This window comes from Myotis yumanensis, unplaced genomic scaffold (genome assembly GCF_028538775.1).
Source record: "Myotis yumanensis isolate MYYU_CA2020_CCGP unplaced genomic scaffold, mMyoYum1.0.hap1 SCAF_7, whole genome shotgun sequence".
Taxonomy (NCBI): Eukaryota; Metazoa; Chordata; class Mammalia; order Chiroptera; family Vespertilionidae; genus Myotis; species Myotis yumanensis.
The window spans coordinates 37,538,563-37,554,356 of record NW_027223758.1 but is presented as its reverse complement, the minus strand read 5'-3'; the positions used below and the strand labels follow the sequence as shown (position 1 = coordinate 37,554,356).

The 15,794-nt window shown below is 44.1% G+C and overlaps 2 protein-coding genes across 6 annotated transcripts in view; one reads left to right on the top strand and one right to left on the bottom strand.

Moving 5' to 3' along the window:
* The window catches only part of SLA2 (Src like adaptor 2), a 28,724-nt gene extending 20,236 nt beyond the window's left edge, over positions 1–8,488 (top strand). For all 4 annotated transcript variants that reach the window (XM_070420261.1, XM_070420265.1, XM_070420262.1 and 1 more), the window contains 3 exons: positions 4,244–4,393; positions 5,309–5,441; positions 5,865–8,488. In XM_070420261.1, the coding sequence (XP_070276362.1) occupies positions 4,244–4,393; positions 5,309–5,441; positions 5,865–6,018 (437 nt within the window). In that variant the 3' untranslated portion in view covers positions 6,019–8,488. The remainder of the gene's footprint in view (positions 1–4,243; positions 4,394–5,308; positions 5,442–5,864) is intronic.
* On the bottom strand, positions 2,411–15,667 carry RAB5IF (RAB5 interacting factor). Of its 2 annotated transcripts, none has more exons than XM_070420276.1 (4): positions 15,360–15,667; positions 13,785–13,888; positions 8,929–9,058; positions 2,411–2,916 (listed from the first exon to the last, which is right to left on the bottom strand). In XM_070420276.1, the coding sequence occupies exons 1-4, from the start codon at positions 15,471–15,473 to the stop codon at positions 2,860–2,862; spliced, it is 405 nt and encodes a 134-aa protein (XP_070276377.1). In that variant the 5' UTR covers positions 15,474–15,667; the 3' UTR covers positions 2,411–2,859. The 2 variants fall into 2 exon arrangements, with proteins under 2 accessions (XP_070276377.1, XP_070276378.1); XM_070420277.1 differs by lacking the exon at positions 2,411–2,916 and adding an exon at positions 7,282–7,475.
* Between the last annotated feature and the right edge of the window lie 127 nt (positions 15,668–15,794).

Sequence of the window (15,794 nt, the reverse complement as noted above, 5' to 3'; positions counted from 1 at the left end):
CTTGACCAGAATCGAACCCGAGACCCTTCAGTCCCAGGCCAATGCTCTATCCACTGAGCCAAACCAGTCAGGGCCTGATGTTCAATTTTTAGATCAACCTGTATTCCTGGGACAAAGCCAATTTGGTCATAATGTATTATCCTTTTTATATATTTTGCTGGATTCAATTTGCTAAGAGTTTATTAAGATTTTTTGTATCTATATATATAAGTGATATTTGTCTATACTTTTCTTGTACTGTTGTCTGGTTTTTATATCAAGGTAATGCTGGCCTCATAAAATGGGTGGGAAAGTGTTCTGTCCATCTTTATTGTCTTAAAAAGCTTGTGTAAAACTGGTATTCTTGCCGAAACCGGTTTGGCTCAGTGGATAGAGCGTCGGCCTGCGGACTGAAAGGTCCCAGGTTCGATTCCGGTCAAGGGCATGTACCTGGGTTGCGGGCACATCCCCAGTAGGAGATGTGCAGGAGGCGGCTGGTCGATGTTTCTCTCTCATCGATGTTTCTAACTCTATCTCTCTCTCTCCCTTCCTCTCTGTAAAAAATCAATAAAATATATTTAAAAAAAAAACAAAAAACAAAAACAAAACAAAACAAAAAAAACTGGTATTCTTTCTTTCTTTTTTTTAAATATATTTTATTGATTTTTTACAGAGAAGAAGGGAGAGGGATAGAGAGTTAGAAACATCGATGAGAGAGATCGATCAGCTGCCTCCTGCACGCCCCCTACTGGGGATGTGCCCACAACCAAGGTACATGCCCTTGACCGGAATCGAACCTGGGACCCTTGAGTCCGCAGGCCGACGCTCTATCCACTGAGCCAAACCGGTTCGGCTATTTCTTATTTAAATGTTTGACAGAACTCACTAGTGAAGCCATCTGGATCTAGTCTTCTTTGTAGGAAGTTTGAAAATTATTCATTCAAATTATGTAACAGATATAGGAATATTCAAAATTTTTATTTCTTGTGTCAGTTTCATAATTGGTGTCTTTTAAGGAATTCTCAATTTCATCTAAGTTGTGGAATTTACTGGCATGAAATTGCTCATATGCCCTTATTATCCTTCTAATGTGTGTAGAATCTATAGCGATGTCCTCTCTTCATTCCTGATATTGGTAATCTGTGTTTTTGTGGGCTTTTAAAATTTTTGAAATTGATTTTAGAGAGGAAGTGGGGGAGAGATTTGTTGTTCCTCTTATTTATGCAATTATTAGTTGATGCTTTTAAAAATATATTTTTTATTGATTTCAGAGAGGAAGGGAGAGGGAGAGCGAGAAACATCAATGATGAGAGAGAATCATTGATTGGCTGCCTCCTGCACACCCCCACACTGGGGATGGAGCCTGCAACCCTGGGCATGTGAACCATGACCTCAACCACTGAGCTACGCAGGCTGGTTGATTCTTTTCTCGTGATTTTTTAAATCCTCATCTGAGGATATGTTTATTGATTCAGGAGAGAGAAACACTGATGTGAAAGAGAAACATTGATCGGTTGCCTCCCATATGGGAATAGAACCCACAACCTAGGTATGTGCCCTGACCAGAAATCACACCTGCAACCGTGTGTATGGGGATGACACTCTCACAACCTGAGCTACCCAGCCAGAACCTGTTTGTTTCTTTCTTGATCAGTTTATTTTGAGGTTTATCAATTTTATCGATCTTTTTCAAAGAATCAACATTTGATTTTTAATTTTATTGTTTTCCATTTTATTTTTGCTTTATTTCCTTCTACTTATTTTTATAGCTTCTTAAGGTGGAAGCTTATTTTATTTTATTTATACCTTTCTTCCAATGTAAACATTTAAACTAGAAATGTATCCTTAAGTACTGACTTAGCGGAGCTCACAAGTTTTTGTTTTTATTTAATTAAAAATATTTTCTAATTATGGTTGTGATTTCTTCTTTGATACCTGGGTTATTTCCAAGTATTTGGGGATTGTCTAGATGTCTTTTTATTATAATTTATAATTTAATTCTGCTGTGTCAGCAAACATATCTTTAATTATTTCAATCTTTTTTTTTAATATACATTTTATTGATTTTTTACAGAGAGGAAGGGAGAGGGATAGAGTTAGAAACATCGACCAGCTGCTCCTGCACACCCCCTACTGGGGATGTGCCTGCAACCAAGGTACATGCCCTTGACTGGAATCGAACCTGGGACCTTTCAGTCCCCAGGCCGACGCTCTATCCAGTGAGCCAAACCCGCTAGGGCTATTTCAATCTTTTAAAACTTGTTTTTATGGACCAGTCTAGAGTCTATCTTAATATTCCATCTGAACTTGAAAGAAAATGTATATTGTTGATAAGTGCAGTGTTCTATGTTAATTAAGTCAAATTAGTTTATTGTATTGTTCAAGTCTTCTACAAGCATATCCCTATTGATTTTCTGTCCAATTAAGTACTCAAAGAGGAATGTTGAAATCTATTATAATTATGAATGTCTATTTTTTCTGTTAATTCTGTCAGTTTTGCTTTATATATTTTGAATCTCTGCAATTGGGTGCATACAAATTCAGGATTTTTAAGTCTTCTTGATATATCCCTCATATCTCTGATAATCTTCTTGATCTCGAATTCTATTTTGTCTGATATCAATATTACCACTCTAGCTTTCCTGTGACTAATGTTTGCATGATACATTTTTTTACTTTTAGTCTGGGTTTTAATATTCAAAGTATTTTTATCATACAGTTGGATCTTGCTTTTTAAAAATCCAGTTTGAAAATCTCTGCCTTTTAATTGGAGCATTTAATACTTCCTCAAAATAAACACTTCATAGAACTTCCTAGAACTGATAGTACCTATTGTTTGGTATTCATTCCCACCTTTTATTAGCATTCCACAGGAAAAGATTAAGTGACATGGTTATTGCCTCTTCTTCCAGGTTGTCTGTGACACAGTCTTCTCATCTGGAAAGAGGGAATAATTGTACTTACCTCATAGGGTAGTTATAAGAATAACATGAGATAATCCATATAAAGCATACAGTAGACACTCAATAAATGAAAGCTACAGATAGCGTTAGATCATTAGATGATAGTTATAACAGATTATTATTTTACTAAGCATCTTCTTTCCATTTGGTTGATGAAGTGTTGATTTAAGAAATGAATCCCACTTTACAGTTATCAAGTTATCTCATATACATCCTCATCTGATGAAAAACTACTGGAGATCTGCATAGTATAATGATTTTACATAGTCTTTTTTCTGTGTTCATTTTTCAACCATATGCTTTTTTTGCTTAGTTTTTTAAATTAAAATTTCTGTTGAGACCTATCAGACTGTGCACTTTAAACATGTGCATTTTATTATATTTAAATTATACATCAATAAAGTTGATTTCAAAAACTAAAAAAGGAAAAATTCTGTCACATGCATGTATATAATGTACATATATAAGTTAAAGACTAATGAGAAAACCAACATCCAGGTGCCCACTTACCAGCTTAAGAAATTGTACAATCTCTTAGAAGCCCCATGCATGCTTCGCTGTTAATCATTATTTTCTTCATAGCTTTGCCATACATGTATCTCTGTGTAATAGTCTTGACTGCCTTTGACCTTTATGTAAATAGAATCATGCTGAAGGTATGCTTCTGTGACTTCCTGCTTCAGCTCATTATTTTTGAGGTTTATCTGTGCTTAAATGTGTAGTGGTTATTAACTTTTACTTCTCTACAGTCTTACATTATATAATCCACCATTCTACTGGGTACCTATGGGCTGTTCACAATTTGGGGATTTTCCAAACAATGCTGTGAAAATTGCTCGTGCATTTCTAAGGTAACATGCTGGGATGGAACAGCTGGGATTGTGAGGTAGGTGCATGTTCAGCTCAACTAGTTAATGCCACCTGCTTCCAAAGTGGCTTGTACTAATTCATCTTTTCACCAGAGGGTAAGAGGTTCCTCTTTCTCCATGTCCTTGCTGACATCTACAGACACATTTTCACATTCTAACTCTTCTGCCCACTTGAGTCTTTCTAACAGCCAACACTTAGTGTTCATTTAAACTGTGCCAGGCTCTGTATCCATGATCTCATTTCACAAGAGCCGTACCTATTATGTATTGTCATTTATGACCAAGAGAACAAGACTTTGTCCTTCTCTGCCTATTTCTTCTGCCTGGACCCAGGGCTATCCACTGTGGCCACCTCATCTTTCTTCCTGCCAACTTGGGCAGAGCCAGGTCCCAGCAGGGCCTCAGTCCCACCTTGGACTCTTTCCTCCTTAGGTTGTTACTCCTTGTCAGTCCGCCTCAGCCGCCCTTCATCCTGGGACCGGATCAGACACTACAGGATCCAACGCCTTGACAATGGCTGGCTGTACATCTCGCCGCGCTTCACTTTCCCCTCACTCCAGGCCCTAGTGGACCATTACTCTGGTATGGCCTTTCCTTGCCTCCATGAGAGTAGACTGGGATTTGAGTTTTAGGGGTCAGAGAATCCTTAGACACTTTACCTGCTAAAGAATATCCAGACAGATGGAAGAAGGGCCTCCCCTACCCTCATGCCAGTCCTTGTGCCAAGAAACAGACTGGCAGCTGTATCTTTTTTAAAAAATATATTTTTATTGATGTGAGAAAGGGAGAGTGATAGAAACATCAATAATGAGAATCATTGATCGGCTGCTTCCTGCATGCCCCACACTGGGAATCAAGCCCACAACCTGGGCATGTGCCATGACCTGGAATCGAACCGTGACCTCCTGGTTCATAGGTCAACGCTCAACCACTGAGCAACACCAGCCAGGCAAGGCAGTCCTATCTTTATCCCATGTGTGAGTGCAGGCCAGTAACTCATCCACGGTAGTTCCGAGTCAAAGCCCCAGTGGGAAGCACAGTTGTCTCTACAGGAACTAGGCCCAAATCTGTTGCTATTGTGGAATTCAAGTTGATTCTTAGCATTTTCTGGTGTCTGTGCAATAACAGGCACTGGAGGATGTAGAGGGGAGAATATAACTGGGAAAACTGATCAGGGGTTTGCTGGGAGGTTGCTCATGCGATAGATACTGAGCATTTCTTAGTTTTCTTCCCGAAGTGCTTTCCTAGCCAGAAACTGGGCTCAAAGAGGTCCATCAACTTACCCCAAACCACAGTAAATTTAAGTCTCCCAGAACCTAGCCCAGAATAACTTTTGATTGCATCTCAGACCAACAGCTTGGGGCTCTTGTGCTGTAATCCTTTTTAGACCATGCCCAATCTGCCAAGTGTGTAAAGCTGTCGGGTGAGGGTAGGGGCTGTTGGGGAGGAAAGCAGGGCTGGAGTCACCCATGTCAAGGGTCTAGGTCTCTTCCTCAGAGCTGGCGGATGACATCTGCTGCCTCCTCAAGAAGCCCTGTGCCCTGCGGAGAGCTGGCCCAGTCCCTGGCAAGGACATACCTTTACCTGTGACTGTGCAGAGGGCACCCCTCAATTGGAAAGAGCTGGACAGGTGAGGGGAACCCTGGGCCATGAAGGCAGAACAAGGGAGAGTGAGGCTTTACCCTTGGGAACCCACAACCCAGAATGAACCTGACAACTTCAGGGATACTGGGGGACCAGTGAGCACTGATTGAGCACTTAGAGGACAGCCTAGGTTCATCAGGTGGGTAGGGGGCAGTGGCAGGGAGGATAAAGTGGGCATGCAATGGGCAGCCTGGACATGAAGGTAGCCAGAATGGGAGGAAGGTCAGATAAGATAAGGTAGAACAAAGAGTACCAGTCCTGAGTGAAGAAGTCAAGCTCTGGTTTGATCTGATAGGAAACAGAGAGCCACTGTGAATTTTTTTTAGCAGGAGTGAATTAAAAACAGTGAACTGTGTGGCGAATGCAGGGAAGACGGCTCCTTGACCCAGCTCTTTTCCATTCTCCATAGCTCCCTCCTGTTCTCTGAAGCACCTGCCACAGGGGAGGCATCTCTCATCAGCGAGGGACTCCGGGAGGCCCTCAGCTCCTACATCAGCCTGACTGATGACATCTCCTTGGACGATGCCAAAGCCCAGAGGACAAAAGGGGAACCAAGGTTGTAGCACCTAGAATCCCAAGGCAGGTCAGCCTAACTGTGCACTCCACAGGCAAGACTGAACTGAGTGAGGAGAGAACAGGGATAGAGAGGCACATTCAAGGTCCCACCTCTATCTTGTTCCTTCCTCTCAGCCCTAAGAAGTCACATACCTCCTCCCAGTGCCATGGCCCTGCCTGCAACCTCTAGTTCAAGGACAGACCAGTTGAGAGCAGGGCCAGGGCTCCAAAGAGCCTAAACTTCCTCTGGTGTCTGATGTAGTCAGTGCACAAGTTTGGGAATTCCAGCACATCTTCCTCCCCTGTTAAGTCCCATTCAAACTCCTCCCCCACCTGCTAACCAGTCCCCAGCTCCACCCACAAGGTAGAAACAACCACTAGCATCAAGAAAAAACATTTGAAGAAAATTTATAAGGGGCAGGAAAGCAGAGGGAATAGATGGCTCACCAGAGCAGCAGAACCTGGGCTGTCCAGCCTCCCCCTAACCCTAGAGCAGAGAGGACGTCTGACAGTCCAAGTCCTCAACTGTCCCCACAAGCCCCTTCTCTGGACAGTTGTAGCTCTCAGACTTCTATTTCATTTTGCAACTTATTATTGGGACCTGGCTAAGCCTTACTGGCCTTGCCATCTAGTGGCCCAATGCAAAATGACACCTTCTGAGACTAGCACACTGTGATGAGGTGTTATGTGTGGCTCTCAGTGCTGGGCAGGGGCACTAGGGCATCAGAAAGTGGTAAGCCCTCTCTCCACAAAGCTAAGACCTCAGCCTTAACCCATAAAGGGAAAGAAGCCTGGCTTGGGCTGCTAACGGAGCGGGGAGAGGAAGAGGGGTGGATGTGGGAGGGCCCCACTTCTAGTGTTCCTACTAGGTTCTCAAGCTAGGTGAGGTGGGAAAGGCTTTCCCAGGTATCATCAACAGTTGTCAATTAAAGATCTGATTTATTCAAGTATCTGAAAACATTCTACAATGGAAACTGTTACCAGATGCTGCTTATATTGTGCTATGGACCACGCACATATTGCCATACTGTTTTTGGAAGACTTCAAATGCCACTGACAGTTTAAAAATTGTACACCTGATGGAGAAGTGAGGAAGACAATTTAATGTTTCATCCGGATCCAGAGATGCATCAAATTAAACGACAGCTTCAATCTGCAAACAAGTGTTTCCAATGATGGTATCCAAGAAGAAATGATTGGTGATGGACAATTAGAAATGCTTTCCCAAAGGTGGATGGTTCTTTAAAAAGTTTCAGGTCACAACCCTTGCAGAAAACACTGACGCCCAACACACTGATTCTCGGTCCAGGAAACATGGGTCTTCCAGGTTCCATGTGGCTGAGGTGCCCCTATAATCATGTTTCATGCTGTAACTAAGAGAGTCCTTTGGACCCGACAGGGAGCAGGTGGGGACAGTACACCATCAGTCATAGTGGATGGCAGTGTAAAAGATAATCCAGATGACCTAGAGAGGAGACAAGCAACGTTCATAGGTCACCTGGTCAAAATAGGCCCCTATTCCACAAAACAAAAATGTCAGATAAGAATGTCTGCACAGCGGGCTTCCCAGGGGCTATCCAATGCATAATTTCACTGAACTCAAGCTGTCTCTAACAGCCCAGGGCCACCCACCTGTGCTCCCAAAGGGACCCTGGAAAAGCCTCTCACGCTGCCATACAGCAAACTAAGCACCAGGGAGTGGAGTTATAGATGTAGAAACGAAACAGGTAAAGCAGACTGTACTGTCAGTAGATGTTAGGATTAGCCATAAATGTGAAAACAAAATCACCATTATACCCTGTCAGTGCCTTATCGTATAAAGCACAGATTCTCAAAACTGACTGCCCATTGCATCTAGGACTTTTAAAAGTATTACTGGTATGTAGATGCCCAGGTGCTACCTCCCAGAGGTTTTTATTTTATTGGTTTGGGCTAGGGTCTATAAATTAAAACAAAAACAATGCCTGGCCAGTGTGCTGTGACTGAGTGTTGACCCATGAACTAGGAGTTCATGGTTAGATTCCCAGTTAAGGCACATGCCCGGGTTGTGGGCTTGATCCCTAGTGGGGGGCATGCAAGAGGGAGCCGATCCATGATTCTCTCTCATCATTGATGTTTCTATCCCTCTCCCTTCCTCTCTCTGAAATCAATAAAAGCATATAAATAATAATAAAACAACAATAAAACTTTGAGGTATAATTTATATTCCATAAACTATACAATTCAGAGGGGTTTTTTTTCTGGTATTTTTAAATTTTTCTTACTGAATCTATTTTAAAAAAACACACAATTCAGAAGATTTTAGTATAGTCACAGAGGTGTGTAAACATCACCATATAAATGATTCTGGAACATTTCATCATCCTCAAAAGAAAATAAGTTCCCATTATCAGTTATTTCCCCCCTTTCCCCTTCCCATAGCCACTGATAATCACTTTTTGTCTGTTTGAATTTTCACATAAATGGATTCATACATGAGATCTTTTGTCTTGATTCTTTCACTTAGTATGTTTTCAAGGTTCATCATGTTGTAGCATGTATCAGTACTTCATTCCTTTTTATGGTCAAATAATATTCTGTATGAATATACATTTTATTTATCCATCAGGTGATGACTTTGTACAAGTTAGCTATTATGAATAATGCTATGAATATATTTTTTAAAGTTTTCTAGTTGTTTCTAATATGCAGCAGAGTTGATAATCAGATGTAAAGCTGATGATGGGCTCTGGATTTGCACAAGACTGTACAGTATATCACACTTTTGGGACAACATGACTCAAGAGTGGACATGCCCTCTAGCCTCATGAGTTTTTTAAAAAATGGTACCCCAATCACAGTGTGACTCAATCAGTAGGCTCCCCTTGAGTGATTCATGAAATGACACTACTTGCTGTAAAACTATCAGGTACACATACCATGAACAAAGCAAAAGATGTCATAAACCCTTCTTTCGTGAGCTCCCATGTGCCACCATATTCTTCTTCATCTATCTGTAGGTAGTTGCTGAAGTAGAGGTACAGGACTCCTGCATTGATCAGGCAGAACCTGGAGTGAGGGAGGACAAGCATCAAAAATAGAAGACTCAGGACTCCTACCACCATGGTCCAGCTCTATCAAGGTACTCAAGGTTACACAGTTAACTACCTCTATTATCAGGGACAGTGAACTAATACATGAAAACACCTCAGCCCTCAAAGGAGCTACCCATTTGGCTGACCTAGAGACTTAAAGAAGGAACAACTCTTTTTAGTTGCCCAGCCAAAGCAAAAAATAAAGAGCAGATGTAAGTTCTCCAAGCACCCTTAAAGTAAGATAGACTGGTCCTAAGTAGGACCAGTACTTTACTGGAGCCTCCAGGTAGCTCCTGCTGGGATGAGGGGTGGACGTGGGATAAACACACGTTAAGCTGCTGCTTCATGCCTAATTGAGCAAGCAAGGGAATATATAAAAAAGCCCATGCATAATTCCCAATGGGAGACAATTTCTGGATGGCCACTGTCTGCTACTGCACTTGATGCAGAAGTGAACATGACAGTTCCTGCGCTCAGCTGGCCATCTACTAGGGGGCAAAAAACAGCAGTGAAACCCTGGCCAGTGTGGCTTAGTAGGCTGGAGTGTCATTTGATTCCATCAGGGCACATGCCCAGGTTGTAGGAAGGCAAATGATCCATGTTTTTCTCTCAACATTGATGTTTCTCTTTCCCTCTCTCAAATCAATAGCTCTAGCCAGGTTTGGCTCAGTGGATAGAGTGTTGGCCCCTAGACTGAAGGGTCGCAGGTTCAATTCTGGTCAAGATTTCCATTGCAGGTCGATCCTCAGACCTGGTTAGGGTGCATGTGGGAGGCTACCAATCGATGTATCTCTCTCACATTGATATTTCTCTCTCTGTCTCTCCCCCTCCCTTCCACCTTCTCTAAAAATCAATGGGAAAATATCCTTGGGTGAGGATTAACAAATAACAATAATAATAGTAATACCAGTAGTGAGAGAGGAATTAAAACCAGAGGTTTGCAAGCACCTCTAGGAAGTTCTCTGAGCCCCATCATGTATTATGTAACTGATGGAAGAATTAGAATACAGTGAGTAGTAGTACATCGCCCTGCTCCACAGTTCTCTTGGTACGGTCATCAGGTAAAAGTAACTTATAAAGTGATCAAGACTTTGATCTTTTCAGTTATAATATCTAATCTAATGGGGGACTATATGTCTTAAGTTCCATTCCTTCTGGAGACTGAGATAGAAATATGCAAAGATAACTGGTTCCGCCGAGTGGATGAAGTGTGAGCAGATGTAGGGCAAGGCAGTTAGATGATGCTGAGTAATCTAGTATATAAGAAGGGGGGATCCTGAGGCAGCCTGAGCAAGGTGGGGGTGAGGTAGGGTGTGCTTACATCAGGAAGTCTAGTTTCTAGGTACTGCAAGTGCAAACGTTCTCCTGAGTGGAAGGAACTGGAGCTGGGAGACTGGTTTAGACCTCTACACCATGTTTCAGGACAAGAGTGCAAATAAAGTTTGAGGACAATGACTAGGACAGTGGCTGAATGGGGAGGGAAGAGGTCCCAAAGGCTGGAGCCTAAGGGCCTGGAAGTACAATGTTTCAGTAACAGAAGTAGGGAGTCAGGAAGAATGAAGGTTTTTCTTGGATTTCACCTAAAATAGAGTCCTTGGTTTGGTTATATTGTGACCACATCCTTATCTTCTGCTAGAAATCTTGGGATCTGGCCGATCTAGCTACTTCCCTCTAACAAGAGTTGCATTTTGGGCAGGCTGAGTTTGTGGCTCCAGACAGACTACTAATGGGACTTAAAAATGTCACTCCGTCTGGGATTCAGCTAATAAGCTAGGGCTAGAGAATGACTGGAAATTCATCATATGAGATGAGCTGTAAGAGTGGCTGATTGGTGAGATGAGAGGGAAATACAAGGGAAAGGTGAGATAAGGAACAGTAGGGAGAAATAAAGGGTTGCATGAACCCTTCCTTCTAAGGGCTGCACGCTTAGTAAAAAGGCTCAAAGTGAGCTTACAGATGGGCATAATTTCTATACTGTAAATGAGGGCAAGAACCTCACAGCAAATGTGTAGACCAAGCATGTCAAACTCAAAGGCTAACACGGGCCAAATAAACAAGGTCTGTGGCCTGGGAGTTTGACATGCTTAGTGTAGACAAAGAAATGAATGTGCTGGATTGGGGTTGGGGAAGAACATTAAAAAAGACTGACTTTCATATAGGTTTTTAAAAATTATATCTTACACCCTGGCCGGGTAGCTCAATTGGTCAGAGTATCATCCTGATAAGCCAAGGTTGTAGCTTATCTCTGGTCAGGGCTCATACAAGAACCAAGCAATGAATGTATCAATACACAGAACAACAAATCAATGTTTTTCTCCTTCTCCTTCTCTCTAAAATAAATAAATTTAAATTTAATTCTAAAAACTCCTGTCATAATTTAACAAAATAATGGCTCTAACAAATATGATGACGTCAGGGATGGAAGGCTACATGACAACAGTAATGTTCGGCCCTGCTTTCAATGGTCAATGGGAATGCTTGTTAAAAGAAATTTAATAAGCATTAATAAGCATATTAATATGCTCCAAGCTCTATGAGACAGGAAAGGATGAACAGGGCCCATTTCTGATCAAGCAAAACCTCAGCAGACACAGCAGAACCATCACTCAGTTCTCAGGCAAATTATAATTGAGAGCTGAGGAAATTATTTTACCTTAATGGGCCCTGACCCGTGACCCCACCAGAAATGAGAAGACAAGCTGGGGTCAAAAAAGAGAGCAGCTAAGGCAGAAGTGGGAGGAGAGTCACCAGAACTGAGCGCCAGAGCAAGTCTGCCCTTAACTGCAGGCAGCTGGGTCAGACAGATGGCGGAGAGGAGATGTGAGTAGAAAAATCAATGTCCTTGGGTCCTTTCCAAGAGCAGGGGAAAAGGTGCCAACCAAAGGAGAGAAAGAATTCAAGTTTTGGCTCTGGCAGGACAGTGTGGGACTGTACTCCTGAAAACCGTATTTTACATTCTTTGTAAAGCTAATCATATAATAATTTCAATGAACCATTTATAGAGTGCCTTTGAGGTACTCAGCACTACATTCAGCAATTTACTTACATTATTTCATTTAATTCATACATCTTATAAGGCAGGCATTTTTATTGCCCCGTTTTTAAAAAACATATTTTTATTGATTTCAGAGAGGGAGAGAGAGAAACATCAATGATGAGAGAGTCATTGATCAGTTGGTTCCCTCCTGCACACCCCTACTGGAGATGGAGCTCACAACCTGGGCATGTGGCCTGACTGGGAATCTAACTGTGACCTCCTGGTTCAAAGGTTAACACCCAACCACTGAGTTACACTGGCCAGGGCTTATTGCCCCCATGTTAACGATTAGGAAATTGAGTCTCATACAGCTGAGCCCAAAATTAATGTAGCCTGAAAGTGGCAAAGCTAGAATTTGAATTCAGAACTTTCTATAAAGTTAAAAATAAAAAACAAAGAAAGGTCTGTTTGGCTAGCTTAATCCTTCTGCCACAAGGTATATTAGACTAGCTCTGGTGCTAATTACTCCAGATTGGTGACTTCAGAGAAATCCTTTAGGAATCCTGCAAGACATAATAGGTACAAGGGACTCTGAACCTCTTTTAGCAAGTGGCTGTGGGAAGATGAGAAATTCCCTCTAGCTTTTAGATTGCCTTCCCCCCCTTCTCTGCTATTTTTCTCTTATCTGCCTTTTCTCTCATAGAAAGCTTAAACGGGGTGACCAACATTCTAAAAATATCATCTATAACCACCTCCAACCTGGGAAAACCTCTCTAACCACTAGGTCCTATGTCTCATAATCCCCAATCAGCCCTCATGAAGAGTGCACTGTGTCAAAGTCAGGCAGAGATTAAACTCTTACTGATTTCCTTGTACAAATGCTTTGCTCAGTATCATAAATAAAAAAATCTTCTTAGCCTGGCCAGTGTGGCTCAGTGGTTGAACCAAGAGGTCACCAGTTCGATTCCCAGTTAGGGCACATGCCTGGGTTGCAGGCCCGATCCCCAATGGGGAGCGTGCAGGAAGCAGCCCATCAATGATTCTCTCTCATCATTGATGTTCCTTTTTTCTTTTTTTAATCTCTCTCTCCCTCTCCCTTCCTCCCTGAAATCAATAAAAACAGATTAAAAAAAAAAAAAAAAAAAGCAGAGACACACCCAGGGGCTAGTGTCAATCGTTTCCACTGGCCACAGAAGCACAGAAGACAGAGGGCCAAACCTTCCACTTTTTCACTGCCTCTAAAATGTAAGGACCTCAAACAACTTCTGAAAAAGCCAAGATTCAGTATATCCAGCATAGTGCCAGGCACAAGGGAGTGGTCCTCAAGTATAGAAGCTCTTCCACCTTCCAAACTTCCATACAAAGGTCATCCTAGAACTAGATGATGCCTGCCACCAACAGGCATGTGGTATCCTCTTGCATGAGATCACTTTGGACCCATGAATGAATGGACTAGCCCAGCCTTCAGGAAGGTAACATACCTGACCTAAGATGCTCCTGGGCTTGATGAGCTGAGGAGTGCTACACCAGACCCAGGAATGCCATCCTGAGGCCAACTTTTTGCTTTAATCATTACACACACACACACACACACACACACACACACACAGTCATTTAAAATAATAATTTAAAAAACCCTCCAATGTAGTAATAGCCTTTCCATAAAATGAAAATAAAGTCTCTATTTGAAAAAGAAATGCTATCATGAAACTGCAAGACTTACCCTGCTATTCCCAAGAAACCTCGCAATGGTAACACTCCCCAAATGACACCTAGAACCACAGCGATAATCTGTCGGAACCAGTAGATCACATCTAAAAACTCATCCTGTAGAAAAAAGAGAAATTGCATGCATTATCTGGAGTGGGTGCCACAGTAGAACCTCTTGTAATAGGTGAGGAACAGAAAAGCTTCCTACCAACATATCTTCCAGGGAACTGTCCCCCAAAAGCAAGAGTATTAGGCTCTTGCATCTCCACCTCTTCTTGTACTAAACGGTGGTAAACACACACACACACACACACAACAATGCTTGCCTTGAGTGATGACTTCTAAGGGTTGTGCTCTAAATAAAAATTTTAGAAAAATCCATTGACCTTTTTTGAGAAGCTGCAAAGATGAAATGGCTGTGCTAGTAACTGTGATCCTGGACACTGATACCGCTTATCTCATCTGAGGAGACCTAGACACACCAGCCCCGGGCAGAAGGGCTGACAGTCACCCTAGGCAGCACTACCTTCCCGCACGCCGAGCTCTGAATAGGTCACAAAGGAGAGAAAGGAGAGAAAGGAAAGTGTTGGAGGCAGGTGCCAGCATACCTGTTTTACCTACAGGGCGACCTGCCCTAGATTGCAGAACCAGTCCTTACGGCAGGAGAGAGAAATGACACAGCAGATCCGAGAGGTTTTACAGGAGCTGGCAGGGCTGGGGCACCATCAGGAAGTGCGCCCCATCCCTTCTTACCGGAACTCCAGGAAGGAAAACCTAACTCACCAGTCACCCCCCAACCCCCAAATATAACAGTGTCTTCAAGTCAGCTGGAATCAAGCTGTTTGTAAAGGTCCCTTCCAGATCATGGGTGGGGAGTGCCCAAACTCGGGTCTCAATGTGTGTGACCAGTAAGGAGAAGGAAGTCCTGAAGCCCCAGCCATTCCTCACGTACATGTCTTCTCTTTCTCTTTCTCTCTCTCCTCCTCCCTCCCCTGCAAGGCGGTCTCGGTCGCCCCACAACTCTCACACTTAGGTATTCGGTTTTCCTCGTCCAACAGTAAAGCAAGCAGCGGCAACTCATCTTTGGGGAGCCTCGCTACGTGCTACCTCGTTCACGCACCGCTCACTGATTGCACCCCAGCTCGGAGCTGTTCTGCGAACACATGGCGAGCCCCTGACAGAGCACCCAGTGGATGTCTGTTCCGCTGCTTTTCGCGCTAACGACTACGTCAAGTAGTTAATTCGGAGACGGTAAGTCCCTTAAGGTCCTACTGGGAGTGAAAGGCGAAGGTCAAATCGAATTCAGCTCCATCTCGCCGTCCAAGCACACGCCCTGCCCGCGAGGAACACCTCCGCTGCCCCCTCCACGCGGCTTCTCGAGTGACCCGGGCGGCTGGACCGTCAGGCTACTCCGCGGGGAGCCCCTGGCTCAGCTCTCAGGCCGGGCCCGCCGAGTTCGCCACCCCTTGGCCACCCGCCCCACCGCCCCAGACGATCGGCGGTGCGTGGGGGGCAAACTCGGGCCTGTCCATCCGTCCCCAAGTGCCGCCGGCTCCTCAAACCTGCGCCCTCAGCAGATCCTCCTCACCTTGTCCTCCCAAGCCGCGTCGCTTCGCAGCACCTTGCTCCACACAGAGACTTTGAGGGCCCCGTTGGCCAGCTGCGGCTGAAGCGGCTCCTCCTTCCGCCTCCCGCCGCTCATCCTATCGTCGCGCCCCCCGGACCGGGCCTGGGGCGCGCGGGCCGAGCCAAAAGGAGGCGGGGCCTGGGGTCGCGGGTCACAGCGTTCGGGGAAGCGGTGGAGGCTCCGCAGTCTGGCTCAGGGGCGCGCTGCAGCTGCCCGCTCTTGGTCAAGCAGTCGGCTCAGCTCGCTCGGCCGAGACCAGGTGCCGCGGAGGGAGGAGCAACGCCGTGCGTCCTCCCGGCGACGTGCCCACGCAGCCAATCGGCGGCCGCGCAGCCGTCCGAGTGAAAAAAGTACCCGTGGTCTCAGCGCAAGCGCTCTACGCATGACGGAAGTGAT